The sequence below is a fragment of the Heteronotia binoei genome, chromosome 11 (genome assembly GCF_032191835.1).
Source record: "Heteronotia binoei isolate CCM8104 ecotype False Entrance Well chromosome 11, APGP_CSIRO_Hbin_v1, whole genome shotgun sequence".
Taxonomy (NCBI): domain Eukaryota; kingdom Metazoa; phylum Chordata; class Lepidosauria; order Squamata; family Gekkonidae; genus Heteronotia; species Heteronotia binoei.
Window position 1 is genome coordinate 6,146,655 of NC_083233.1, and position 25,609 is coordinate 6,172,263.

The window sequence follows — 25,609 nt, forward strand, 5'->3', positions numbered from 1 at the left end:
GCTGGAGAAGCCAAATAAACTGGAAGCTTTACTTGATTAAAGAAAATCAATCGACAGCAGCAGAAATTAGAACCGGCCTCAGCTTCTGGTCCTGGACTTTAGAGGAGGGGATCTTTGCAAAACATTTAGGCTTTTTCATTACATCATTCAGCATAGACAGTTTCTTGCCCAAGTTTCTTGCCCAATAAAATTAGCAAACCACCCACAATATATAAAGAATTTTTATTGCCAATAAGCTCTTTAAAATTCAGCACCACGACCCCCTTCTTGTTTCAGTAAGTTCTTGTTTTCTGTTGAAAGTTGGACCATAATAACTCTACTTTAAAAATAAAATACTTTTTCTAAAATAAATAAATATATAAAATAAATATAATATACACTTTATAAATAAATTTGTCCTTATGAAAATACGTTTACATCTCAAGAATGTTTGTTCCCCCCGCCCAACAGTAGGAGCCTCCCCCATGCCCCTCAGGATCCAGGCCCCCCTGCTGTCAGGCTTCACCTCCATTTCTCCGCCCCCCCCCCTTCTGGTTTCCTCCCCATGGAAGTCCATGAGCTGGAGGCTGGCAAAATATGGCCGCTCTATGGTGACCACTCCAGCAGATTCCAAGGAGGACAGACGGCGGCCCTCTGATACCACTGGAAAAGGCTCTGCAAGATGCAGCCATTCCAACATGAACAGTGGATTACTCCTTTCTGTGGTCTTCATTCATCTTCATCATGTTGCTGGTTTTAGTTTCAGAAATGATCTTTTCTCTGCTGGAACATTTGCTTTTCTCAGAGCTCTCCAGTTATTAAAGTCACCCAAGGCTTGAACAATCGCCTGCATATCTCCTCATCCTGCTTCTGCCTCCATCCGACACAAACACCCTCCGCCTTGATCTTTGACAAGAAAACCCAGAGAACTGAGCAATATCTGGATTCCTTGCAGTGCTTTGCTGTTGCCTAAACTTGGATAAGGAGCGTGGGATGACTATAGAAACCGCGAGAGCCCAAGGGAGAGATGCTGGCTGCTCGACCGGCCAAGAAGGTCACCTGTAGTGGAAGAGGTCTCTGTACATGGCGGGGATCTTAGCGGGCTCTACGGGCCTTGGCAAAAAATGAGTGAATTTTTGGTGTCTCTTAGTCCTGTATCCTTCTCGGGGTGAGCCGTCCTTGTTCAAAGCAACATAATATTGTCTCTCGGAATCTGAGTGCTTGTATAGAGTCGAGGCGTAAGTATTGTACCAGTTTTCTTCGAACTGCTCACGGAAGACACACTCTCTTGTGAGCTTCTTCTGTGTGAACAGGGTGGGAATTAGGGAGGAGAGAGACAGGGAAAGAGATCATATGTGAGAAATAATCAGACTCCCTCCACATGCAAGTACACACATCAATGTCTGCTAGATCAGAAGAAGAATCCATATTTCTAACAAAGGAAGCTCCTAAGTAGCCTTCTCTGCTCTTCATCCCCAGCACTGACAGAGGAGCCACCACTAAACCTGGAGGTTTCACTCAGCGATCTCATGCCATGCTCTGAGATGCCGTCTCCAACAACTGCCTGCCAGATGCCTCTCTTATTCCTCATACCCTGGCAAACGGTATTTCACAACTGAACAAAATAGGAATGTTATACAAATAGCAGTCCTTGTGGTTTTGTCTGGGGTCTGTGCTGATGTAGGAAGGGGGAAAGTTATTCCACCCAGAAAGGGGGCAGGCAGAGGTGCTCAGATGGGATCCAGCCAGAGGTGGCCCAGGAGGAAGCCATGAGCAAGACGATACCCACCGTCACCAGCTGGGTCTGAGCTGAGAAATCTGGGCAGTGCTGCTCGTGCCATGCCGATGGGAATTCGGCCTGAGCCTCCAGGGCAGGGGCACACAGCTAAAGCACCAGACCAGGCTCCTTGCGACTACCCAAACCTGCAGCATCTGAGCTTTCACGCTTGCTAGCTCTCATTTTAATTTTAACTTTCTGTTCTAGCCTCACAGCAGCCCTGAGAGGTGAGGCTGAGAGTGTGACTGGCCCAAGGTCACCCAGCTGAGTGGGGATTTGAACCCAGGTCTGACATGCTAACCATTACACTACATAAAATCACAAAAAGGATTTCATCATGATTAGTAACAGCAGTGATTAAATTGTCCCATTCCTGTCCTCTCGCTCTGCTTTCCCTGCTTTAATACTGTAAATAGCCTGAGCCAGAAAGCTGTCCTAGGCTGATCCCACAATCACCTTAGTCTGGGGCAGGCTTCCGTTTCTGCATGGAGCAAGCTGGCGATTTAGCACCAGTTGCTCCGCACCGCCATTTTGCGCGGGGCAAACCCGTGATTTGCCGCACTGCAGTGTAAACGGGCAAATGTGGGTTTGCCCCATGCAGAATGGCGGTGCGGAGCAACTGATGCGAAATTGCCAGCTTGCTCTGTGCGGAAATGGAAGCCTGCCCCAGACCAAGGTGAGTGCGGAATCAGCCTTAGATGGAGCAATTGTGTTCCTCTGCAAAAGGGACTATGCTTCTCTGATCAATCACAATTGTTCCACTTTAGAAGTGATGCTTGAAACACTTAAATACTTGGTATTCTTCACTGGGGGGGGGGGGATCACACCCTGGTGAAATTTTTACTGAATTCCACATAGTTAATTAGACAGGGCCCAGGCTTTTGAGAGCAAAGTGTATTTCTGATTTCTGGCAAATCAGGCCCTACAGATAGGAGCTCCCAATCTCCACTCTGCTGCCACCCCCTTTTAACTCTGTTTTCAGATGTGCCAGTAAATGGAACTCTGCAATTGTGTAGAGGATGTCTCTAGCCTACAAAATCATCAGTGGCTGTGGACGGAACCAAAATAATCAGGGAAGTGCTGTGGCTGGGTGGCGGTAGAGCTTTTGCATGCAGAAGGTCCCCAATTCCATTCTTGGCATCTCCATTTAAAAGGACAAGGCAGGGGGTAACGTGGAGGACCTCTGCCTGAATCCCTGGAGAGCCACTGCCAGTCTGAGTAGACAAACTTGATGAACCAATAAGGCAGCTTCATGTTCAGCAAACTCTTATAACCACAGCCCATTTGCCATTGGGAGCGTCTGTATTTCAATTCCATCCCCCAAATTTCATGTTAATCTAGATCTTGACCTATTTTAGCAGATGTTCTTAATGCATCAGCATACTGAATAATGATCAAAACAAGGCATTCCATCATCTTTCTCTGGGTTGTGTAGATCAGATTTTGATAGGAAAAGTTTCCCCATTTCAATTTTAGGTAGTGAAAGAGCACAGAATTAGACCCACTAATAATGTAAACCTGTTTCTTAGTGCTTTCTTGAAAAATCTGCTTCCCTATATGACATGTATCTTGTACTGTCTGCTTGGCTAAAATGTCTCGTGTCAATGTAAACAGGTATTTACCATTTGGGGAGGGACGGTGGCTCAGTGGCAGAGCATCTGCTTGATGAGCAGAAGGTCCCAGGTTCAATCCCCGGCATCTCCACTGAAAAAGGGTCCAGGCAAGTAGGTGTGAAAAACCTCAGCTTGAGACCCTGGAGAGCCGCTGCCAGTCTGAGTAGACAATACTGACTTTGATGGACCGAGGGTCTGATTCAGTATAAGGCAGCTTCATATGTTCATATGTTTTGGGGAGGGACGGTGGCTCAGTGGTAGAGCATCTGCTTGGGAAGCAGAAGGTCCCAGGTTCAATCCCCGGCATCTCCAAAAAAGGGTCCAGGCAAATAGGTGTGAAAAACCTCAGCTTGAGACCCTGGAGAGCCGCTGCCAGTCTGAGAAGACAATACTGACTTTGATGGGCCGAGGGTCTGATTCAGTAGAAGGCAGCTTCATATGTTTATTTGAATGCACAATTCAGTTGTAACTGGTAGACAGTTTGCTTCTCTCTCCGGCTACCAAGGCTACCTTTCTCCCTGCTTTTTTCACGTATTAGATGGCAGTGAACTCTGTGGAAGGCCACATTAAAAGAGCAGGATCTTGTCAATGTAGGTAACACAGGAAGCTGACCTAGAGGTGCTGTGCCCCAACGACATAGGCCTGGGTTTTGCCAGATTTCAGACTGCAGTTGAAAGGGTGGGGATAACAAAGCAGTCTAGGATTTCACAGCCTGCCAAAATCCCAATGAACCTTCATCATCACTAATCTGTTTCTGGTTCCTGGACTATAACCTGCTGCCTTCTGTTATATCTGGACTGAGGAGCTCTTCTTCTTTGTCCTCATCCTCATCGGACACCAGGAATTACAGGACTGAGAAACCTGTGGGGGAACACTTTAACCTGCCAGAACATTCAATGGGTGACCTCAAAGTAGCTGTTTTATTGCAAAGGAACTTCAAGAACAGAATGGAGAGAGAAATTGCTGAATTACAAATTATTATGAAACTTGGAACAAGCACCTCCCCAGGACTGAACAGGGATATTGGTTTTTTATCTCATTACAGATGCTAAACCCACTCTCATCAAGTATAGATATACATCCACAGTATTCCAATATATTTCTCTTTTAAAATAGTGTATCAGAATGATTTTTGTATTGACATACTCAAAATAGGGATATTGGCTGTTTATCTCATTGTATATACTTAACCCATTTTCACAATATTTTATTGTATTCTTTTTTTCTATGGCAAACTAGAATGATGTTTTCATGTTAAAAAGTAAATTAGGTGGACTAGAACATCTCTATCCAATGTATTTCTCTTTTAGAAGTATTGACATACTTAAACAGGGATATTGGCTGTTTATCCCATTACATATATGAGCATATGAAGCTGCCTTATGCTGAATCAGACCCCTGGTCCATCAAAGTCAGTATTGTCTTCTCAGACTGGCAGCGGCTCTCCAGGGTCTCAAGCTGAGGTTTTCCACACCTATTTGCCTGGACCCTTTTTTGGAGATGCCAGGGATTGAACCTGGGACCTTCTGCTTCCCAAGCAGATGCTCTACCACTGAGCCACCGTCCCTCCCCAATATACTGAACCCATCTCCCACTAATTTTAATGTATTTTTCTCCTAATGGCAAACTATATGTATGTTACATATTAAAAGGTAAATTATTTGGGATGGGACATCTTCTGAGATATAAATACCTTCCTTTTGACCCAGGCTTAATACAATACAGTCATTTACAGACATTCTCACATTTTGACATATTACTGTTTTATTGCTTTTGCATGCTCATGCTACTCGGATTAAAGGTTTGCTCAATTTGTTAATTTTACTATTCTGTCACTGAATCTTAAGTTTGCATTCTAAACCACTCCCTACCAGATAATTTTACTATACTGTCATTGGATCTTAAATTTGCACCAGTTTGCATTCTGAGCCACTTGACTACCAGCTACGTGTGGCTTTGCTCACTGTACCGGATTCCTCGTCTGATGAAGTGTGTTTAGAGAGCACACAAAGGCTTACGTTCGGAATACAACTAAGTCGGTCTTAAAGGTGCAACTGGACTCCTGCTTTGTTCATCCTGACCTTGCAAGATGAGCCTCCACGCCACCTCCCGGACTGGCTCTGCTGCTGCTGTGCAGCAAGGAGGCAAAGGGGGAAGGTGACCGTCTGTATTGTCGCCTGAGCTAAGCACTGGACAAGCCCATCCCACAGAGGCGTTAATGAAGGTGAAACAGACTCCGCCTAGTTCTGGAATGGTTTGCTTTGCAGCATGAAGACCAGTTGTCTGTGAAGAGGGGCCACCGCCTCAAACACCCTGTCCCTGCACAGACCTCTGATCCAGAAGGACCCGCTGCAGGTTTCTTCCTAACTGCCTGCCTGCTGCTGCGGGGGAGGGGGGTGGGACAGACATGGCTGCTGTGTCCAGTGAAGCTGAGAGTCCTCAGTTCACCCATAAGCACACACTGAAAGAAGGGAGGAGGCCCCCTGTCACCACTCCGGGCTGGAGGACTGCAGGAGGGCAGAAGGATGCCAAGCGGGGGCCCACTCCTCCCAGAGAGCAGTGGAGCTTAGAACTCTGCCAGGACTGGCCAAGTAAGACTGCAGGCTCCTCCTCACCCCTCCTCCCAAACTTTGCAGAGAACCCCAGCCCCAGAAGGCGAGGCTCTTTTCCCAGGCTCCAGGTTGTCTCTGCGGAGCAAGCTACACTGCGGGGCACACTCAGCTGCAGTGCGAAGGACTCCCACGCCCACCCAGTCCTGGGTGATCTCTGGCCACTGGTTTCTGTGTCCTCCAATCTGGTCAGCGTGGGAGGGGGACTTGTTGCTGACAACTGAACAAAATTATCCTAGAGGTTCTGTTCAGCCCAGCAATTCTGGGAAGCAACATAAGCACCTCCTGAGTCATGCCTAAAGAGCTAAGGTAGTCAAGATACCCTGAAGTCATCTCCCTAAAATAGTTAAGACCAGGAATAAACCGCTGACATTGATACTGCGATGCGATTCCTCTCACACTGTTTCTTAAGCCCATGGCCAAACCTGGGCATGGAACTGACGAGTCGCCCACCCAAGCATCTTCTCCCAGGAGGGAGAATTCTCAACTGGCTGGTCATCCCGGCAGCCACAGAGAAAAGCCAGGTAAGGCCAGCCAGGTAAGCCCAAGGTAGCAGTCATGAGAATCTGCTTCACCACACACTAACAATGCAGCAGTCAGCCCAGTGTCAGCTCTGGGTGTGACACTGGGGATATTTGAGCAGGCTACCAAAAGTGGAATCCAGACAGCATCTTATCTTTATAAGCTAAAGATTTCCAACCTAGCTGGAAGTCAACAGAGGGCTGGCTTTCTGACAGCGGCTCAATACAGAATGGAAAAAGCAAATGCTCCCATTTCACCATCTTGGTTTTCCTTTTAAAAAAAATGTGTCTGACTCCCCTGCCACACAAGCAAGAACAGAGCAGGTATCAGAGTAATATTTTTGCTGGTTGCTTTAAAGCTCTTCACCTTCCAGTGGACTATCAAAAGCAGACTGTGCAAAATAGCATAAGCGCATTTTCTCCACTAGTATAATTTAAACAAGTCACAGAATTCAACTCTTCTGGGTTCAGAATCTGGACAGCCTGCACATACGGCATTTGTGTGTGAGGGTTACGTGCCGACCAGGCACTTGTGACTTCTGGCAACCCTGGGAATCACCATTCTCCCAAAGGCCCTGCTGTGAGCAGCCTTGCTGTGACTTCTGTGACTGAGTCCATCCATCTCACGACGGATTTACCTCTTTCCCTGCTGCCTTCCTAGCATCCAAACTGCCTCTCATTCATCATTCCAGTTTCTAGGGAGAGTTCAGGCTTGATTTGATCTGTGTGTGTGTGTGTGTGTGCATAAAGTGCCCTCAAGTCACAGCCAATTTATAGCAGCCCTGTAGGGTTTTCAAGGCAGGAGAAGTTCAGAACTGGCTCCTTCTCTACCTGCCTCTGCATAGCAACCCTGGGCTTCCTTAGCGGTCTCCCATCCCAATTCTGAGCAGGGCCAACCCCACTTAGCTTCTGAGGTCTGGCTACCCGGCACCATCCAGGCCATCTAGACGCCGTTTATTTGTCTTTTTGGTGGCCTGTACAGTTACTGTAGTCTAAATCAGTTGGCTTAGACTGGGGTAACTCTGCCTAGGATTGCACTGCTGATTTCGCAGAGTATACAAATCTGGTTGTAGTTTCGAGTTTAGTGCAATGTTTTCTGATGTCTACTCTGGCTCTAGAGAACAAGAGGAGAACCCTGGAAAACCGTGAGGGCTCTTTTTTGTAGCAGGAACTCCTTTGCATATTAGGCCCAACCCCCTCTGATGTAGCCAATCCTCCAAGAGCTTACAGAGCTCTTCTTACATGGCCTACTGTAAGCTCTTGGAGCACGGGCTACATCAAGGGGACGTGACCTAATATGCAAAGGAGTTCCTGCCGCAAAAAAAGCCCTGGTTACAATTCCCCCCTCCAATGCTCATGAAACTCCCAGGGCTGCCTTTGAAGCTGCATTGCTCAAAAAGTCTGCCTCTTGCTTTCAGATCATCAGGGCAGTAACTACACAAGTTCCTGGGCCTCCGTGAAGGCAATGGTGCTTACCTAGATATCCCTATAGGGGCTGGGACCTGCACAGAGAGTGTCTGTCTTGACATGAGCTCCACCCACTTAGATTCCATGAGAAGTCTTGTCCAAGAGGACTTTCAGTGGGAGACATGAGATCAGAAGCAGCCAGGCTTTCTTTGAGGTGAGCCTAGGCACTTGGGAAAAATCCTCACTGAGATAAGAGAAACCACAACCATTTAAAATGCATAAAGTATATCTTTTAAAGCTTAACATGGTGGTTAAATTCTAATGTGTTAGTTTGATGCCGTTGTTTTTCAAGGGATCTAATTGTGCTGTTATCTTTGGCCGTCTTGATAAGGCAAACTACATTAAATAGTCTCCGAAGCCGCGAAGAATCTGCACTTCTGCTCAGTCCAGTGGAAGCAACGGATTCAGCCTCCTAACCCTCCTCTCCACAAAGCGGAGGCCTTTCCTCAACAACCGCTGCAAAAGGCACCATGGGCTGGAAACCTTCCCAATTCTTTATACCAAGTGTGAAAGGCAAAAGCCACAAATAATGCACATCAGGTAAAATCAAGCCATAACATTTTGGTCTTCCACAAATCCCTGCGGATGTAATACTTACCGATCCATACAGCTCGCCTCGCTCATTCATCCCAAGGTAGAGTCCAGAGTCCACCCCACGGATACTAACCAGCCCTACAGCCAAGCTAATGAATTCCAAAATCCCTTTAAAGGAAAAAAGAGAGAGAGAAAGTGTCAAGCTATTTTAAGAAAATGGAATAAATGCCACTCCATACCCTCAATGTATTGTCAGTGTAGGGAATAGAGTCACTCACTAAGACACACCTCCCAATGCACTGCTGAGGGGGCCAGGCCCTGCGGCTCAACCTGCTGCATTTTCTCAGAAAGACTCTCTCCCAAAGCTAAGAGGATTCTTCTGTTTGTTTCAGTTCACCTAGAGACAACAGTTGCTTTCGGATGGTGGGCTTGATGGTACTCAGGGCTTTGTTTTTTTGAAGAGGGCAGTTCTGGCTGCCTGGGGTCAGGGGTGTACAGCAACCCAAAGGAGTTCCTGCTGGGCTTTTTCTACCCCAAGCGCCCTGAAGGCACCATATCCCACCGAAGCCCCTCCCCTCCCCAAACCCCACCCACCTCAGGCCCCACCCTCAACATCTCCAGATAGTTCTCAACTGGTAACCCTCACACTCACCAACATCTCCAGATAGTTCTCAGTTGGTAACCCTCACACATCTCCAGATAGTTCTCAGCTGGTAACCCTCACACATCTCCAGATAGTTCTCAGCTGGTAACCCTCACACATCTCCAGATAGTTCTCAGTTGGTAACCCTCACACATCTCCAGATAGTTCTCAGCTGGTAACCCTCACACATCTCCAGATAGTTCTCAGCTGGTAACCCTCACACATCTCCAGATAGTTCTCAGCTGGTAACCCTCACACTCACATCATCAGCAAAAGAATCTGCTCCCCACCCTGAAGGTCGCCGCTGTTATCAGAAGCCCTTCGACATGACGAACTAAAACCTCTGCAGAGGCAACAACCAAGGAACTATGATCACAAACACCCAAAGGCTCATCCCTCCCGCCTTCTGACTCCTAAGCCCATCCTGACTTGTGTCTAGCGAAGGCAGCTTTGATTCTCAAAAGCTCATGCCCCATCTAAGGAGCTCCTGGACTCAAATCTAGCGGCACCCATTTGTCAGGAAGCAGACCACTGGCCTCCCGAAATCATGCCTCGCTCGTACGGTGAATGTCATGAAGTTAAAAGAACATAAGAGAAGCCACATTGGATCAGGCCAATGGCCCATCCAGTCCAACACTCTGTGTCACACAGTGACCAAAAAAAGGAGGTTCGCAAGTGGGGCTAGAAGTCCTTCCACTTTGCCCCCCTCCCCCCACAAGCACAATACAGAGCATCACTGCCCCAGACAGTTCCAATAATATGCTGTGGCTAATAGCCACTGATGGACCTCTGCTCCATATTTTTATCCAATCCTCTCTTGAAGCTGGCTATGCTTGTAGCCACCACCACCTCCTGTGGCAGTGAATTCCACATGTTAATCACCCTTTGGGTGAAGAAGTACTTCCTTTTATCCATTTTAACCTGACTGCTCAGCAATTTCATCGAATGCCCACGAGTTCTTGTATTGTGAGAAAGGGAGAAAAGTACTTCTCTACTTTCTCCATTCCATGCATTATCTTGTAAACCTCTATCATGTCACCCCGCAGTCGACGTTTCTCCAAGCTAAAGAGCCCCAAGCATTTCAACCTTTCTTCATAGGGAAAGTGTCCAAACCTTTAATCATTCTAGGTGCCCTTTTCTGAACTTTCTCCAATGCTATAATATCCTTTTTGAGGTGCGGCGACCAGAACTGCACACAGTACTCCAAATGAGACCGCACTATCGATTTATACAGGGGCATTATGATACTGGCTGATTTATTTTCAGTTCCCTTCCTAATAATTCCCAGCATGGCGTTGGCCTTTTTTATTGCAATCGCACACTGTCTTGATATTTTCAGTGAGTTATCCACCACGACCCCAAGATCTCTCTCTTGGTCAGTCTCTGCCAGTTCACACCCCATCAACTTGTATTTGCAGCTGGGATTCTTGGCCCCAATGTGCATTACTTTGCACTTGGCCACATTGAACCGCATCTGCCACATTGACGCCCACTCACCCAGCCTCAACAGATCCCTTTGGAGTGCCTCACAATCCTCTCTGGTTCTCACCACCCTGAACAATTTAGTGTCATCTGCAAACTTGGCCACTTCACTGTATCACACATGTAATTGGAATGTTTACTGGTTTTTAAGGTTTTAACTGTTTTAAATGTTTAATTGCTTATATATTTATATTGTTTAATTGTATGTTTGACTAATTTCTGGAAGCCGCCCTGAGCCACTTGTGGGAAGGGCGGGATACAAATCAATCAATCAATCAATCAATCAATAAAAATGTGTGTGGAGACACAGAGGACAGTTCCCTACTTGCCAGAAGGAAAAATAAAATGTGTGGCTGTCAGTTTACGGCAGCAGATTGTAGCCGAGAGCCTCCCAGTGGCTGCAGTGCTCTCGCCCATCAGAAGCAGCTACAGCCTCCTTCCAACGTTCTCTCAGTGCCGGCTTCTTCACAGCAGCAATGCCTGACTTCTTGCAGGACTCTGAGCCAATGGCACAGCCAGATGTCTCTGTGAAGAAATTCATTTTGTCCTGGAGGGAGGTTTGCTAGTACTGGAGGTTTGGACTAGCCCTCCCTACTCCCCCGGAATATAAAGAACAGGCAGAGTCAGTCCAACTGCCCAACAGATCCCAGCTACAGAAATGCTAATGATGACCCTGGAGATTTCCCAGAAAGCCATGCAGGAGGGCACCCAGAATGCACCTGTGTGTCCCAGGATGTTCCTGTCACCTGGGCAGACCGGGTCAAAGGGGTGGAGGGAGTGGTGTAAAGTGGGTAGAGACAGAGGGTTAACATAACTTGCCCGCAAGTTCTCACTGAGATGCTGAGCTGGGGACATCCTTGAGATCTGGTGCGCCAGAAGGCAGCAATCTTTTCCAAACCATGCGGCCTCACAGTATATGAAACAAGTAGGGATCAAACTTGCAATTCTTAAAGGTTATTAGAGCCCGCCTCACTTTACCATCTACCTAGGGAATGTGTATATCAGGAACAGAAAGAATGCATTTATTCCCAATTTCTTTTGTTTCAGTTTGCTGATCTGGTGTTGCGCTAAAGTATTTTTGAACATAAGAGTAGCCATGTTGGATCAGGCCAATGGCCCATCCAGTCCAACACTCTGTGTCACACAGTGGCCAAAAAACCCAGGTCCATCAGTGGGGCCAGGACACTAGAAGCCACCCCACTGTTTCCCCCCACCACCAAGAATGCAGAGCATCACTGCCCAAGACAGAGTTCCATCAATACGCTGTGGCTAATAGTCACTGATGGACCTCTGCTCCATGTTTATCCCACCCCTCTTGAAGCTGTCTATGCTTGTAGCCGCCACCTTATGTGGCAGTGAATTCCATGTGTTAATCACCCTTTTCTGTTCTAACCCCACTGCTCAGCAATTTCATTGCCCACGAGTTCTCGTATTGTGAAAAAGGGAGAAAAGTCCTTCTTTCTCTACCTTCTCTATCCCATGCATAATCTTGTAAACCTCTATCATGTCACCCCCTCAGTCAAAGTTTCTCCAAGCTAAAGAGCCCCAAGCGTTTTAACCTTTCTTCATAGGGAAAGTGTTCCAACCCTTGACTCATTCTAGTTGCCCTTTTCTGGACTTTTCCCAATGCGGTAATATCTTTTTTGAGGTGTGATGACCAGAATTGTATGTAGTACTCCAAATGAGGCCGCACCATCGATTTATACAGGGGCATTATGATACAGGCTGATTTGTTTTCAGTTCCCTTCCAGGCCTCAGGACTGGGAAGGGAGCCCTGACCTTAATAGCCCAGGCAAGGCAAATCTTGTCAGATCTTGGAAGCTAAGCAGGGCCTTTGGGAGACCCCCAAGGAATACCAGGAGTCAGGAGGCAGGGGCAGGCTTTCTTCAGCCACCTCCCTGAATATCCTCCAGGCCCCCAGTAAAGTCACTCACCCGTGGTTGCCATGACTTCCAGGTGCACACACACACTCACATACGCATATTAAAAATACAAAAAAGGGGGAAGTACAAACTACAAAGGGGGACAGGATCCTGTTCCTCTCAGCGGAAATCTCTAAAATGAGCAGGTGGTGGCAGTGAGTACCCTAGTGGAAGGAAGCAGAACAGCTCCCTCCAGGAGGTGGCAACCCAGGCAAGAGGAAGTGGCCAGAACAGGATCTTCAAGTCAAGTGGGCCTGTTCCGTCACCGTCTCCTTGCTCCTCTCCACCATTATAAGAAGAACATAAGAACATAAGAGAAGCCATGTTGGATCAGGCCAACGGCCCATCAAGTCCAACACTCTGTGTCACACATTGTGCCCAAGAAGGTGATGAAGTGGAGAGCATGAGTGGAATCAGTGCTGAGAGGAGCTTCAAAAGGCTCCCAGCGAGTGGCTGAAAGAGCTGATGGAGATGTGAGCTGCCACACGCTGTGGGCCTTGCCTTCTTCTCCTGTGGAGCCTTGCTTGCCTCCATGAGCCTGCCCTATTTGTGTGTTACTCCAGCTGGTCTAGTGTGGCCGCTATTCCACTGCACTTCAGATGTCACTGGGGCGGCACTGCTCTTGATATGGACTCTGGCAAACTCTTTTGATTCTGCAAGGGCTATTTGCAAAACCTGCAGCTGATTCCCTTTTGCTGTTACTTGCTTGATGTGCTAATATCTAGCAGTGTCCTGCCACACAAGCACGTTTGGGATACTAAAGCGCAGTTGTAAAGAGGTCCATATGATGAGCTATAAATAAGCCAGCCCTGGCATCTGTATCTCTGCCACCTACTTGTATGACCCATGGTTCTTAATGGTTGGACAAAGTTGTCAGGGGGATGGGACAACCACCTTCCTAACCCACCCCAGGTTCCATTCACCACTAGGAATGTGTGACTGTGCACAGCATGTCCACCTCTGCTTCCTTCTAGAGGTCCACGAAATGCAATGGGCCTTCAACCTCTCACCATGAAGAACATTTTGCTGGTACAGGAGACAGCTCAGTTCTTGTGAACAGGGCTGGAATTCTCAGGAGCCCTCAGTCAAGCAGGGGTGCGTTACTTAAGAAAGCCTCCATCAACATCCAGGCCATAGAGAGAGCCCACTTTTGCAATGATGAACAATAAACGGTTAATATCTCTTCATTGTTGTTGGGCGGGGGGGTTGCATATATGTTGTCTCTATCCCCAGAAAAGGGGGCTCCTGCCTCAAGGGAACCAACTCCAGCACACAGCCCCAGGTTCAAGCTGGATCTCCAGTCAAGCCACCTAAGCAAGCTGTGAGGTTTTGCCAAGTAACACTCAGATAGACGTCTACTTATGAAAGCACAGGGGAAGCTGTATTGATATGCTACTAGTTCAGATCCATTCATACAGTGGTCTTCCCAGGAATGAAACTAAAATCTACTGATGGCATTCTGTATTGTCAAGAAAGCACGGGCTTCCACCTACCCCCCAACAACTTCAAAGACTGAATTCTTTCTGCAGTAATTCACAGGACTCTCGTTTTCTTCTCTCCCAGCCTCCATCTCCAGATGGTGTAAAAGGCGGGGTGGGTGGGTGGGAGGCCCCACATTCCCAGGCAGCTACCAACACCCTCAGAGTGAGAATCAAAACAACCATTCCAAGAACACCGTAATATACCCATAGCCAGCCAGTAATAGTTATGTTGCATGGTTCAGGGAGAAAAATAACACATGAAGAAGATGGTAGAGTTATACTCCGCCCTTCTCTCTGAATCAGAGTCTCAGAGCAACTTACAATCTCCTTTACCTCCTCCCCCCACAACAGACACCCTGTGAGGTAGGTGGGGCTGAGAGAGCTCTCCCAGAAGCTGTCCTTCCAAGGACAGCTCTGCAAGAGCTATGGCCAACCTGAGGCCATTCCAGCAGCTGCTAGTGGAGGAGTTGGGAATCAAACCCAGTTCTCCCACATAAGAGTCTGTGCACTTAACCACCACACCAAACTGACAGGAGACATACTGTGGATCCTGACACAAGCAATATCTTGGGCTGGTCCAGTGAAGACAGCATCGATGTGCCTCAGATCCACTGGTGTCTCCCATGCCTCAGGAGCCCCATGCAGGCTGCCACAGAAAGGTCCAAGCCCTGTGGCCGACACTCCTGTTGGACCTGACAGGAGGCCCAGGAGGGGATGGCTGTACATTGCCTGGGGCAGCAACCCACCTGGCACTAGACCCACAGGGTTAGCTAAGGTCTCCTGGCTCCCTCCCAGCCCTTCCAGAACGATGGGAGAGGCTGTGGCTGGCAGATATGAGAAGGTCTGGTGAATTAGGCCAGAGTGGTCTGTTGAAGCAGGAGGAGGGGATGGGCTGAGCTGCCATTCCACATCTGAGATCCTCCTTGGCACGAACACCTTACAAGAGCACCAGAGACTAACTCAGATCAGGATGTAAAAGGCTGTTAGGCAGATGCAGAGGAGTTGGGCACACCAAGGAGGAAAACAGCAAAAGAGAGGAAGGTTCACAGAAGAACAGGGAGTGAGGATGTTCCTTCTATTTATAGAACGACTGGCGTGTCCAGCCCTTCCTGAGCACACCTGACCCACACTGGTTGGGTTACATCTCACAGATTCCACCTGCCAGCTCCAAGATCTCAGAAGTCCCACATGGAAGAACCTCAGACCGCTTAACCTCTCCGTGTTGTCATGCAAGGGAAGGGGCAGCGTGCAGTTCTAAGGGAGGGAGGGCCATGGCAATTCTTGTCTAGCAAGCACAGGATCACAGTACTAGAAGCTATCTAACTGAGAATATACCGTGATTGCAAACACTACAGAACACTAACAGTAAAACGATAACTGCATATCTTTGTATGCTTTAATTGCAAATGATACAAAAGTTACTTATAATTCAACCATTTGAACAGTTTAAATCTGATACTGCAGTCAGTACAAACCATCACAAGAAAAGGCTCCCCACAATTAAAACCACCTCCCAAAAAAAGTATGGTAAATAAATTGCTGCACAAATGACGGTGCAGGGCATCTGGATATTAAACTGCTGATGTTTCTATTGCCATGAGGGCCAACTGAACAAATCTCAAGTCTAAAATAAAACAAAGCCAAAGTCCAGAAAACCATGCAAGCCATATAACTTTTAACTACCATACATTGTGTATTACACTCAGTCAACTCTCCAGGGAGTTCAAGCGCCGTTTAGCTGAGGCACCAACCCCTCCTTGTGAGTCGCCAAGAGTTCTACGCTGTTGGTGAGCAGAGTTGAACAGGCTCAATAACTATTGTTGATTTTAGACTTGAGATTGGTTCATTTGACCCTGACAGCAAAAGAAGATGACTCCAAAATGTTGGCAATTTAATATCCGGATGCCCCATTCTGTTATTTGGAGAGACCCGCCCCCGCCCCCCAAGCAATTCCTTTACAACCTCCTGCATCACTGACCTGCGGAAGGCTCACTTTGCATTTAGAGGCCCCGTGGAGACAGACATGCCGGCTTCCCCTTCTGCTCATTCTCAGGTTTTTTGAGACAGTTTTGATTGTGGCAAACCTCTTCTTGCAGTAGTTTGTACTGACTGCAATATCAGATTTAAACCGTTCTAGTGGTTGATGTTTACACCTGAATTATAAGGAGCTGTTTTGCTTTGTTGTTTCCAATTAACCACACAACTGTATGCGGTTCTCTCCGTACTGTTGGTGTTATACAGTATTGCAGTCACAGGGCTGGCGTGATCACCTCCAGCCGTACTTCACAGGACCGTCTTTTTGCTTGAGCCTGAACATAACCCACGTTTTTGTGGGTCTGGCTCCAACCACCACACTGAAGCCAGTAAGTACACCCCCTGCAGGCACCTCACACATGACAAATGAGCTGAATTCCAGGCGACAAGCATTTCTCCCCCTCACCCGTGCCTAGAATACTTGAGGTGGAGTCTCTATAGCTTGTTAAACATTTAAATTAATTTTAAGAAAAGGGCAGATGGGGCCATATCCATGCTCTCTCTTGTGTGTGGCAAGTGCCGTCAAGTCACAGCTGACTTGGGGCAACCCCTGCGAGGCACTGATGAAGCAGAGGTGGTTGGCCACAGCTATCCTTTGCGGAGTCTTCCTTGGTGGTCTCCCATTCCGGTGCCAGCCCAGCTTACCTTCAGAGATCAGGCCACAATCTACCGTTCCACATCCCACTGACGGCTTTTAGAACTGCAGATTTCCCTTTCCCCCCCTGAAACCTTTCTCAGCAATGCTTGTCAAGTATGTGTCACCCCTTTGGATTTCTACTGCCCACCGACAGAGGTACAGAGAAAAGGCAAATCTGCAAAGAAGGGAAAGAAACAAAGCAGAGGCCATGATGGAAAAGATTAGAAAAAAACGGAGTGTGGTGGTTCTTGGTTTCTTCTTCCTAGCGAATTCATTTTAAATTTATTTATTAAAACATCTTTATCCCGCCCTTCCTCATGGCTCAAGACAGCTTATGATAATAAACCTTTTCTGTTATAGAACAGCAAATCCCAAATCTCTTTCCCCAGCAAAGATGCCTGCCATTCAACCCCTGTCGGAAGCCCCGAGAAGTAGGTGGGCCCTGCAGTTCCTCCGGAAGATCTCCAAGGAGGGTAGCGTGCAGATGGCGGCCCGGCCCCTTGCTCACCTGCCATGTCACCCCCTTCCCTCCCTGATCCTACCATTCCCTTCTCAGCCAGGAGCTCCAGCAGCTCCACTCCCACCCTGGGCAGCTGGTGAGGGTGTGCAGAGCCCTGGATGCCTGCTGGCCACGCCACCAAAGGCAGCTCCATCTAGCAGGTGCGTTGTGACCTTCCTGCCCCTGGGAGACTACGGGTGGCTGGCCTGGCCTGGCCGATCCTGGGGCTCAAAAGGGGCCCCTGTGGCAGCCCATGAGGGAGTGCCTGAGCAGCACCAGCAGCATGCAGACAGCCAACCCAGCCGTGGGGTAGCAGCCGGTGATCTTGGGTTTCTGGGCGGAGGTCCTGCGGAGAAGGCTGGCATGGGAGTGCCTACTGTGCCTATGCCAGGGAAGGCACTGACTGCACACCTGACACCTGCCTGGGTGGGTCGCATGTTGGGGCATACTCCCTTCCTGGCGGTTTCCTGGCTTTGGGGCTCCCCCTCCTCACCTCTTCAGTGAACCCCTCCCACAGAGCTAAGAGCCACGATGGAAACGGAGCTGAGCTCTGGTAGTTGAGACAGCCACCTGTGCTCTGCCCTGCCTTAAAGGATTCTGCTACAGCTGGAGCTGAGAACAGGCCCAGAGGAAAATGTCCTGTCTCTTTAAAACAGGGGTGGGAAACCATTTTTCTGCCAAGGGCCATATGGATATTTATAACATCATTCGTGGGCCATAAAAAATTATCAACTTAAAAAACAGTGCTCCGCCAAGGGAGAATGATTCAGGCCAGCAAAATTAATGCAAATAATTGTTTTTCTATTTGAAGTCATGTAGGGAGAGCTTAATCTGGCACACACACACGGCCCATCGCCCTACGCAAATGCATAGGTCCAGGGCTTTTTTGTAGAAAAAGCGTAGAAGGAACTCAGTAGCATATTAGACCACATCCCCTAATATTAGCATATTAGGCCACACCATCTGGGATAATCAAGTGCAAACTGAACTGTGACAGTAACTTTTCCAGGCCCTGCAGCAATTCTGGACAGCCAACCAGGCCCCAGGGAGGCTGCCGCACAGTACATCTGGGCCCTGTGATCCCTGCCTGGCCTTGGGGAGGCTGCTGCACAGCACGGCTGGGCCCCAGGACCCTCGCTGGCCAGCCAGGCCCCAGGGAGGCTGCCTCATGGCTCGGTTCGGCCCAGCAATCCCTGAGGGCCACACCAAGTGACCTTGAGGGCCGTATACAGCCCTCGGGACAGAGCTTCCCCACCCCTGCTTTAAAAGGTATCTTTTAAAGAGACAGGACATTTTCCTCTGGGCCTGTTCTTAGCTCTGGTTGACAGGTAGGTAGGGCAGAGTTCCACACCCTCTTAGAGCTGCAAGCAAGGGCCAGAGGTTGGCCATCTCCTTCTGTGGTGAAGGTCACAACAGCATTTTCAGAGAATATAGGCACATAAGAGAAGCCATGTTGGATCAGGCCAATGACCCATCCAGTCCAACACTCTTGTCTCTTTCAGTAGCGGGAGCTCAGGCGCCATCAGGAGGTCAACCAGAAGGCCAGAACTCCAGAAGTCCTTCCACTGCTCCCCCGCTCAAGCACCAAGAATACAGAGCTTTCTTGGTGGTGATTCCACAGCTCTGGAAATCCTTCCCTCAAGAAAATCGTTGAGCATTTTTGGAGGAATGTGAAGACCTTCCTCTGTTTAGAGCAACTATTCTATCTAAGCCAGAAGTCCCCAACCCCCAGGCCGTGGAACGGACCCAGTCCATGACCTGTTAGCAACCGGGCCGTGGGTTGTATAATTATTTCATTATATATTACAATGTAGTAATAATAAGATGACAACATTGGATTTATATCCCACCCTCCACTCTGAATCTCTGAGTCTCAGAGCAGTTCACAGTCTCCTTTCCCTTCCTCCCCCCCACAACAGACACCCTGTGAGGTAGATGAAGATATTGGATTTATATCCCGCCCTCCACTCCGAAGAGTCTCAGAGCAGCTCACAATCTCCTTTCCCTTCCTCCCCCACAACAGACACCCTGTGAGGTAGATGAAGATATTGGATTTATATCCCGCCCTCCACTCCGAAGAGTCTCAGAGCAGTTCACAATCTCCTTTCCCTTCCTCCCCCCCACAACAGACACCCTGTGAGGTAGATGAAGATATTGGATTTATATCCCGCCCTCCACTCCGAAGAATCTCAGAGCGGCTCACAATCTCCTTTCCCTTCCTCCCCCACAACAGACACCCTGTGAGGTAGATGAAGACATTGGATTTATATCCCGCCCTCCACTCCGAAGAGTCTCAGAGCGGCTCACAATCTCCTTTCCCTTCCTCCCCCACAACAGACACCCTGTGAGGTAGATGAAGATATTGGATTTATATCCCGCCCTCCACTCCGAAGAGTCTCAGAGCGGCTCACAATCTCCTTTCCCTTCCTCCCCCACAAACAGACACCCTGTGAGGTAGATGAAGATATTGGATTTATATCCCGCCCTCCACTCCGAAGAGTCTCAGAGCGGCTCACAATCTCCTTTCCCTTCCTCCCCCACAACAGACACCCTGTGAGGTGGGTGGGGCTGAGAGGGCTCTCCCAGCAACTGCCCTTTCAAGGACAACCTCTGTCAGAGCTATGGCTGACCCAAGCCCATTCCAGCAGCTGCAAATGGAGGAGTGGGGAATCAAACCAGATTCACACTTAATCACCACACCAAACCAAGAGAAATAAAGTACACAATTGTATCATCCTGAAACCATCCCCCCCCCTCAGTCCGTTGTAAAAATTGTCTTCCACAAAACCAGTCCCTGGTGCCAAAAAGGATGAGAACCACTGATCTATGCCGTTTTCATTTTGCCCTTCCTGTAAGGAGCTCAGAACGGTGAACATGTGTCTCCCATACCCATTTGGTCCCCACAACAATCCTGTAGGTTAGGCTGAGAGGAAGTGGCTGGCTAAGTTCATCCAGTGAAATCCAGAGCTGAGCAGGGGTTGGGACCAAGGTCTCCTGATCCCAGTTCAACTCCTGCGCCAAACCAGCTCGCCAGTAGTTTTAACATGGGCTGTTTCTCAAGTTGTGGTGTTTTAAATGAGTCAACCTAGAGTCATGGTTGGAGAAAGATGTACAGTAATATGAACAGTGTAGTCACAATGATACAACTTTTCTTTTCAGAGCAACTTTCCAGAGAGCAAGAAATGCCATGCAGCAGGATCAGCCCCAGCGCTGGGGGGGGTGGGGGGGAGGATGTGACCATAACGTCTTCCCTTCCCTGACTCGCGTTCAGCCATTAATGGAAGTGGCACTCCCTGCTGCCCGACTTCACCAGCTTCCCTGGGAGTGGCTTTTGGGGCCAGACCAAAATTCCCTTTCTGAGCACAACGGGGTTTTCTCTGGCCAAGCCGGCTTTGTTTTTCCAGTTCTTGTCGTTTCTCCCATGGCTGAGATATTCGTTCCATTTAGCCCTTTGAGTCTCTCCAGATCACATTCTGTGAGATTCGACTGGAATTTCTGATGTCTGAAAAGCTGCGTGATCTCTGAACCTCCATCGCGGAGTGGGCGCCCTGCCAGCCATTGTTATATTCCTGAAACAATTGCTGAAAGATTACTTCAGCTGCCTGCACCTGTTGCATCTCGTGCAAGCATATCCAGGGGCAAGGGGGCTTCAGAGGAAGGCTGGAGGCTGGACTAATATCGGCAAATCTAAATTTTTTAGCTAAGAAAACCTCAGCAACTGTTTGGCAACAGGTGCGCCCGAGTATGAATGTCAAAGCCCGCAAAATCTCTGGGGAACTTTCACAGCAGCAGAAATATACAAAACCCCAGCTGTGCAGGCAGATTTGCTCCCCGCACGGCTGTGGATCCAGCCTGCGCTATTCCGTTAATAAGCCTTCCCACCCCCTCAGCAGCTGAGCCCACGGGGGCAATTTTCTCAAGGCCCACCCGTGAGCCTCCTTTTCACAGGCTTCTGAGCAGCTTTGTTCCCAGCATCAAGACGCCCGAGGAGGGTGACAGCATGTCATTCCCAGATGGCCAGCCCCCCTCCCCCCCCCCGCCTTCACCCAAACACTTTCCCTAAAGGTAACAAATTCCACGGAGAGAACAGGGCCTTGCGATCGTGGCCCCTGCCCTAGAGAACACATCACCTGGAAAATTTACATCCCCATCCTTAAGAAGCCTTACAAAATCTCTCATTCCGAAATGTTTTTGAAGGGTTGTTATTGATTGAGGCTGGATTCTTCTCTGGGCTGCTCTGGCCAGACTGCTAACAGTGGGAGCTTGGAAGAACTCAGTTCAAAACCTGCCTCTACCACAAGCACATTTGGCACAAGTTGCTCCCATCTATAATACAAGGATGAAAATGCTAACTCACCTCACAGGGTTGCAGTAAGTATTACCAAAATGCCCACAAATGTCTTCTGCAAATGTGGCATCTTCTAGCACAAGAAGCCTTCCCCTCTCTCAAGAGGCCAGAGCAGAGCCTCCTTCTGACCCAGAATGACCAAGGCTTCTGTGACCTGCCAAACGGAGCTAACCTCCTTCTGACCCTCAACCTGGAGCAGCTACAACCCCCTTGAGAACCACAGCTGCCTGCTGAAGGAAGACCACTCCCCCCCCCCCCCCCAGACTGTTCAACAAGACTGCCACCTCTGCAGGTCACGTCTGGGGAACAGGCTTTGCCCATACTTCAGGACAGCCCTTCAGCTTCAAAAGGACTTTTATGAAAAAGGACTTTCCCCAGGAAACAGCAGCAAACAGCAAGTAGCCTTTCACAAAAGGAAAAAAGACAAATGGTTTCGAAGGAGCTGATTCAGCCTTTTGGTGATCCCGCACTGAGTTTGCAGAGTGCGGAGGGGAGGGACGGTGGCTCAGTGGTAGAGCATCTGCTTGGGAAGCAGAAGGTCCCAGGTTCAATCCCTGGCATCTCCAAAAAAGGGTCCAGGCAAATAGGTGTGAAAAACCTCAGCTTGAGTCCCTGGAGAGCCGCTGCCAGTCTGAGAAGACAATACTGACTTTGATGGACCAAAGGTCTGATTCAGTATAAGGCAGCTTCATATGTTCAGAGCAGAATTATAAAGGGCTGCCGGGACCATCAGGTGGGGGTGACCCATCTTCCAGCTCCGCTCCCAGGTCCCATCACATTCCTCTCACACACAGACCACCCCCCCCCCCAAGAAGGGGATTGTTCAGAATCTTCCAGCTTCCCGGGGGGCAACTCTGCGATTGAGAGAGGAGGAATCCCACTCCTCCTCCTCCTCCATCTCTCCGCATCAGCAGCACTGCAGGCCCAGCTCAGCTCTGCCCCCTCCCCACAACGCCCGCCAAAGGACCTCCTCTGGCGGCTGCTCTGCTGCAAACCCTGGGAGGACGTGAGCCTCTGCCCAACTCTCGGCACCGTCCCCATCTGCTGATTGTGGGGGAGAATCTTTTCTATGTGAGAAAGAAATTTCCTGCTGCCTGCCAGGGGATAAGCCAAGCTGAGCTCTGGCAGTGCCATGAGGGGCACTTGGCTTGCCTGGGGACCTGACCGCTGCAGGGCATAGAAACACCAGCTTGCTTGTTGCCCCCACTGCCAAGAATGACAAGGCCTTTCCCCCTCCTGCATTCACACCCCATTCTGGAGACACCCCAGTTCCTCAGCCACTGGCCCTCCCAACACCATGAGCAGAAACGGCAGATCAGCTTCCTTGGCCCACCCTTCTCTGATGCAGTCAGCTACAGAGTTCTGCACTTTGCAATCACATTGGATGACAGCCAGTTCCCCAGGAGGCCTTTACAGCACATTGTGAGTGCTCGACCACTCTTCCCACGCAGGCAAAGAGCTCTCTGGTGCTAGCTAGAAAGTCACTAAACCAGGGAACAAGCACAGATTCCCAGCACTCACCCACTGCTCTTTGGCATTCTACGTAGGAAACCTAGACAGACTTCTGGGATTGATTGTTGTGGGAAAGCCCAGACATTATATGGCTTTTCCTGAACCTCTTCCAGCACGAGGAGGCCCCGCAGCTGCAATGGCAACATCTGGGTCGGCTGACAGCCCCCCCTCCACCCAAAAAGAGATCTGGCCCAGCCCTGCACGGAGCCTTCCGGGGAGATGTTGCCTAGGTACTGCCCGAGGGCCCTCTGAGTTAGAAGTGCAGTCTCCTTCCCCCCCAACCCAGATTTAAATGCATTGCCCCAGTAGCCCATTTCAAGTCAATGCTCCATGCTGAGCTAAAAGACGCCAGGTTCACTCAGTACAGCCTATGAGGGCATCTGAAGATGCAAAACTGACACCGTCCTGGAAGAAAAGCCCTTGGCTGGCCCCGCAGAGCCGCACTTCCCTCAAGCACTGCAAACGGCCAAGAGACAGGTGTCCAAAGAAGATGGAAAGAGCCCTGCTGGATCCGAGCTCGGGTCCTGTTTCCCAGCCAGGCGGGAAGCCCACAAGCCCTGCCATGATGCTCTCCCCCCACACACACACTGGTGCATCCTATCCACAGAGGGGCCACTTCGGAACAAGGAGGTTCTGCTCTGAAAAGCAAGCTGGAGATCACTGCAGAGCGCCTGCTCTCCCAAGAGCGGTGGAGTTCAGGCCCCGTCAGACGTGCAGCTGAAGATTCCCGGGCAGCCTCCAGTCACAACAAATAGCTATTCGTTTCCCGCCGCCTCTGGGAGAAGCCTTCAGCAGGAATCTGCGATGCTTGATATCAGCAGCCTGGGCTCACCCGCATAGCTGGATGCCAACTGCGGCAGCACTGGCGGAATGCAAATGCTCCGATCGACTGGGAGCGCTGCACAGAGCCAGCTCTTCATCTCCACTCGGCAAACGGCACGAGCAAAAAGCAGGCAGCGGGAGCAAGCCGCGCTCGCTTGGAAGGAAGGGCAAGGCAGGCATGCGGCTGGAAGGCGCCCAGAGCCTCTGGGGGGAGGGCAGGGAACTTCTCCCTACATCAGGCGGCTTGTGCACAAGGGGGGCTGGAGGGGCCCGGGAGAACCAAGCCTCTGCCCCCCCTCTCCCCAGAGGCACCTCTCAGGTGGGCCAAGGGGCCGGGCCGCCTTCCAGAGCCTCCCTGCCCCGAGGGGCCCAGCTGCTTCAGCCAAGGGGGGGGGGGGAGGAGGGTTCCCACCGCCTGGCCCCGGGAGGGGGGGTGGGGGGGTGGAGAGGATCTCCAGGCGCCGCCGGGTGGGGCTGGCAGCGGGGCTTACCGAAGCGGCTGTGGTCGTGGCGGGTGCCGTGCACGGTGCCGTTGGGGCAGATCTCGAGGTGGAAGCCGGTGCGGCAGTAGAGCTGCCTGCGGCGCAGGATGCCCTTGAGGTGGGCGAAGTCGGTGGGCGAGCCCCGCTGCAGCCGCCCCTCGATCTGGCCCAGCCGCTCGGCCAGCAAGCCCGGCGACCACGAGGACGAGGAGGAGGAGGAGGAGGAGTCGCCGCTCGGGCCCGACGGGGCGCCCCCCAGCGACGCCGAGGCCCAGCCGGCCCACTCCAGCTCCAGCGATCCCAGGAAGCTGCCCACCTCCCCCATGGCCGCGCATCCCGCCCCGTCTGCCCCGCGCCCGCCCGCCCCCGCCGCTTTATAGGGCCGCCCCGCCCGCCCAGCCCAGCCCGGGGAAGGAGGGAGGGGCGGCCGCTCGCTCGTGGCCCTTTCCCGCCACCTCGCCCCAGCAGGCCGCCGACAGGTGTTTCCTCGCCCGCTTCGCAGCCTGACATCCGAGCCCGGGCCGGGCGGCAGCTGCTCGCGGGAGCCAGCCGGGGGCGGCAGGAGGAGGAGGAGGAGGAGAGCTCTCCGGCCGGGGCCGCCAGGCGGCGCTCTTGCTCGGCGCTTCAGCCGCCTCTCGGGGGCTGGCTGGCTCGGGAGCCTCGTCCTGCGGTGCTGCTTTTCTGCGTGCAGGGCCTAGGGTTGCCAAGTGCAAGTCAAGAAATAGCTGGGGACTTTGGGGGTGGAGCCAGGAGACTTTGGGGGTGGAGCCAGGAGACATTGGGGGTGCGGCCAAGATCAAGGCTGTGGCAAGCATCATTGAACGCCAAAGGGAGTTCTGGCCATCATGCTTAAAGGGCATGCACATCTTTTCAATGCCTTCCTTCCATAGCAAATCATGAAGGATAGGGGCGCCATCTTTTGGGGCTCATAGAATTGGACCCCCTGGTCCAATCTTTTTGAAACTTGGGTTGTATTTTGGGGAGAGGCGCTAGATGCTACACTGAAAATTAGGTGCCTCTATCCTGAAAAACAGCCCTCCCAGAGCCCCAGATACCTGCAGATCAATTCTCCATGATTTTCTATGGGAATAAATCTCCATAGGGAATAACAGAGTTCCCAGCAGACATTTCCCTCCTCTCCCCTCCCCCCCGCTTTCTGACGACCCTGAAGCGGGGGGAAGGTCCTCCAAACCGGGGGATCCCCTGCCCTTACCTGGGGATTGGCAACCCTAGCAAGGCCCCTTCGG

At 50.4% G+C, this 25,609-nt stretch overlaps 1 protein-coding gene across 1 annotated transcript; it reads right to left on the reverse strand.

Annotated features, from left to right (window-relative positions):
• Window positions 1-205: 205 nt before the first annotated feature.
• Window positions 206-24,687, reverse strand: FGF16 (fibroblast growth factor 16). Its single transcript, XM_060249464.1, has 3 exons — window positions 24,372-24,687; window positions 8,565-8,668; window positions 206-1,280 (listed from the first exon to the last, which is right to left on the reverse strand). The coding sequence occupies exons 1-3, from the start codon at window positions 24,685-24,687 to the stop codon at window positions 1,035-1,037; spliced, it is 666 nt and encodes a 221-aa protein (XP_060105447.1). The 3' UTR covers window positions 206-1,034.
• Window positions 24,688-25,609: the final 922 nt, after the last annotated feature.

Bases quoted from the DNA above. Each gene is read 5' to 3' on its own strand.
- FGF16 (XM_060249464.1), bottom strand. From the start codon at position 24,687: ATGGGGGAGGTGGGCAGCTTCCTGGGATCGCTGGAGCTGGAGTGGGCC. The intron at 8,669-24,371 runs GTAAGCCCCGCT...TTTCCTTTAAAG, and splicing joins CCACGACCACAGCCGCTTCG to GGATTTTGGAATTCATTAGC. The intron at 1,281-8,564 runs GTAAGTATTACA...CTGTTCACACAG, and splicing joins GAGGCGAGCTGTATGGATCG to AAGAAGCTCACAAGAGAGTG.